Source organism: Alexandromys fortis, unplaced genomic scaffold, assembly GCF_014885135.2.
Source record: "Alexandromys fortis isolate MF-2015 unplaced genomic scaffold, M_Fortis_MF-2015_v1.1 scaffold_4, whole genome shotgun sequence".
Classification (NCBI taxonomy): domain Eukaryota; kingdom Metazoa; phylum Chordata; class Mammalia; order Rodentia; family Cricetidae; genus Alexandromys; species Alexandromys fortis.
Window position 1 is genome coordinate 9,891,905 of NW_026067944.1, and position 3,788 is coordinate 9,895,692.

The 3,788-nt window shown below is 33.2% G+C and overlaps 1 protein-coding gene across 1 annotated transcript; it reads left to right on the plus strand.

Moving 5' to 3' along the window:
• Positions 1-1,097: 1,097 nt before the first annotated feature.
• On the plus strand, positions 1,098-1,638 carry LOC126505770 (peptidyl-prolyl cis-trans isomerase NIMA-interacting 4-like). The gene has a single exon (XM_050149016.1). It carries the CDS (start codon positions 1,125-1,127, stop codon positions 1,551-1,553), a length of 429 nt encoding a protein of 142 aa, XP_050004973.1. The 5' UTR covers positions 1,098-1,124; the 3' UTR covers positions 1,554-1,638.
• Positions 1,639-3,788: the final 2,150 nt, after the last annotated feature.

The window sequence follows — 3,788 nt, forward strand, 5'->3', positions numbered from 1 at the left end:
CTTTTTCAGGAGAGATTAATGAGTAGAACTGAGAAAGACAAGAAGAATTATGAATGCCCATGGTGTATTAATTTTCAACAAGATCACTTCAAAGGGAGAGACAAACGATGTGGGGACAACTGTATATCCACAAGAAAAATGATTTAGTTGGACTTTTCTCTCACATGTTTGAGCAAATTAACTCCAAATGAATCAAGAATCCAACACAACAGCTAAACCTAGAAAATTCTTCAAGGAAAACAGCAACAAATACATATGATTTCGTATTCTTTTTTAAATCATGTATTCAGGTATAATAATAAAGAAATGTGAACAGCAATGGAAAAACCCTAAGGAAATAGGATTTATTAAAATTAGAAGCTCTTTTTTTTATGTCCTTAAGGTGACACTATCAGGAAAGTGTTAATAGGGAATCCACAAAATAGATGAAAATATTTCTAAATTATTTGACTGGCAAGAGATTTGTATTTGGAATTTATAATTCTTTTCAGACTCAATAATATATACATAAGTATCCTGATAGTTTAATGAGAAAATTTCTCAACAGACATTTTACTAAAGTTGGTAAACTGTCAGTGTGAAGATGGAAAAATGCTGAGCATCATACTACTCAAAGATATGCAAATCAAAGCAGAATCAAAAAGCAATTCACATGCATTAGGATGGCCAGAATAAAAAGTACATAAATAACAAACATTGGTACAACTCTGAATGTTAACTCGTGTAGTCACTATAAAATATATCTTGGATTTCATCAAATTTTTTTAACACAGTTGTATGATTTGAATAAAATAATACTTCTACTAGAATTGAAGACATATGTCCACACAAAAACTTAAACATGAATTTACAGAGTAGCTATCTTCATAATAGACAAAAATCAGTCAATACAAATATTTTAATGAATAAATGGACAAATAAAACATAGTCTGTGTTTGCCATTTGGCTATAAAAGACAAAAGGAAAATTATTCAAACATACCACATTGATGGCCTTGAAAACAATATTAGAGAGGTTAGTCAGAAGATCATACATAGTGGATGACCAAACATATATGAGATAGTAAGAGTAGGTAACTCTTTAAAACCTAGGGTAGGTTGAGAGTTCAACCACAAGCCTAAGAGATGCCGCCGAAGGGGAAAAGTGGTTCTGGAAAAGGGGAGAAAGGAGGTGCCTCTTCTGGGGGTGACAGTGCTGACAAGAAGGCTCAGGGTCCTAAAGGTGGTGGCAGTGCAGTAAAGGTCAGACACATTTTATGTGAAAAACATGGCAAAATCATGGAATCCATGGAAAAGTTAAGGTCTGGAATGAGATTCAATGAAGTGGCCACACAGTACAGTGAAGATAAAGCCAGGCAAGGGGGTGACCTGGGTTGGATGACCAGAGGGTCCATGGTAGGACTGTTTCAAGAAGCAGCATTTGCCTTGCCTGTAAGTGGGATGGATAAGCCTGTATTTACAGACCCACCGGTTAAGACAAAATTTGGATATCATATTATTATGGTTGAAGGAAAGAAAATAAAAGCACATGAAAGACTGAAAAAAAAACAATAAATAAATAAATAAATAAAACCTAGAGTAGATCAATGGTTGCTTACACTGACTGATTATAGGGTGGTGATAAACAGCTGACAGGAACAAGATTCCGTGTAAAATCATGGAAATATTAGAAACTGACTGTTGTATATCACTATGAGTGTAGTGCAAATTATTCAATCATATATTTCAACTGGTGACTTATACAGAAATGTAAGTTATCAAATACACTGTTAAGTGGAAAGATTTGAGGCTTTTACAAGAGCTATAAAAACTGCTTCAATAAAATAATTTTGCTTTACTATTTATATTTTTCCCTATAAGCTTATTATTTTCTTTCATTTTGTTTTTGAGTTAGGGTTTCTCTGTGTAACAGCCCTAGCTGTTCTGGAACTAGCTCTGTTGACCAGGCTGACCTAGAACTCAGAGATCTGCACACATCTGCCTCCCAAAAACAAGCATAAGACATAGTTTAATGCTAATGGTTTACTTTAAAATATTAGTTTTATAATGTGATATTCTTTTGAATGAGAAATCCTCATTAAATTTTACTTGCCCTTAGAGTTGATAGCAATTACGTACCAATGAAATCCACTTACTGTATTCTGCAGATTTGCAAAATCTTCAAGCATACTTTAAAAATAAAGGACCTTAACAATGCTGTTATGTTTCTGAAACATTTAATATTTAGAAGGTCATTTTCCCTTTTCTCATTCAGGAAGATTTTAGTATTCATTTAGTATTTATTTAGTATTCAATTCATACCTGTTCAATATAGCTATTTGAAAACGATGCCTATTTTTATTACAAGTTTGTTGGTTATTTTATTCAAAGAAGTACAAAGTTAAAGCAGAGCAAACTATCCAGTAATTTTAATGTAAGAGATCTCAATAAAAAATTCTCAGAACTTGTAAGGAGAACATTACGCGTCTTCTGCACATGTCTGTACTAGTTTTGCTACATGGTCAAAGCTTTTAAAGTGAGTACGTGGAACCTGTTTTTCTAGTAATTACCGATACACACATAAGACTTCGCCTGCCGCCACTTTAAGCACGCCTCTGGCCTTCCTTAAATAATTCAACTACATAAAACTCCAGCAAAATTTGGTCTTGTCAGAATGTTTTCAAGAGATTCTCCCATTGCTGATTTTTATTATTTTGAACCACAAAGTTACCAACTAGAAATGGATTCATCCCATGAAGTGTTGAGATTTTTCCATTTTTGTAATATTTTAATACTACCTTTGAGTCACACATGGAAAAATCTATGAATTTATGTATAATGTCTGTATATAATTTTCTCTTCTGTTGATTTTTCTCAGAGATAATTTATTTTTATATTAGATCAATGCATATATTTAAAATAAACACATGAAATATGATTATATATATATTGAAGGGGATGAATGTTATTTTAAATTAGTGAATATTTCTAATATTTAGAAAGAATTAAAGGCCAACATTTAATTTTTACAATTTTAGTTATACAACATTAATTCTTTATACTGATGACTAAGCATTTATTACAATGTTTTATAATATAAGATTTGAAACTTGATATGGTCACTTGCAATTGTTTTCTTGATTCCTTGGTGTGGACATTAGGAAAACATGGAGAGGGCTTATATACCTATACCTAACTGTGGTGGTTTGAATGAAAATGGCCCTCATAGGCTTTTAAGGAATGATATTGTTAGGAAGTGTGGCCTTGTTAGAGTAGGTGTGGCTTTGTTGGGGGTAGTGTGTTACTGAGGTGTGGGGGCTTTGAGGTTTCAAATGCTTAAGCCAGGCCAAAAGTCTCCCTTTTTCTCTCTTTCTGCTGCCCACTACCTCCCCAGTTCTACGTCTGTCTGTGGGCTGCCATGGTTCACTCCATGAATAATGGACTAACTTCTGAACTGAAGCCAGTCCCAATTAAATGTTTCCTTTAAAAGAGTTGCTGTGGTCATGTGTCTCTTCAATAATAAAAACCCTAAGGCAGCAAATAAATGATTTTTGGTTTATTCCATAGCCAAAAGTAAACTAGAAGTTTTAATCAGATGGTGGATATAGAAATATATAAAATGTCTTAGAAATTAGGTGCTAGAGGAAATGACAAAAATGTTTCTGTTCATAGGAAGTACACTAAAATACTGCTCGTACTTTTGTCATTTCTACTGCAACAGCAGCTTCAGCAAACCTTTTGCATACTACCATGTAACAGACAAATCTACTTAAGCATGGTAAAGCAAATATTCCTTACCATGATGATCTG

Coding starts and splice junctions, on each gene's coding strand:
- LOC126505770 (XM_050149016.1), top strand. CDS start 1,125: ATGCCGCCGAAGGGGAAAAGTGGTTCTGGAAAAGGGGAGAAAGGAGGT.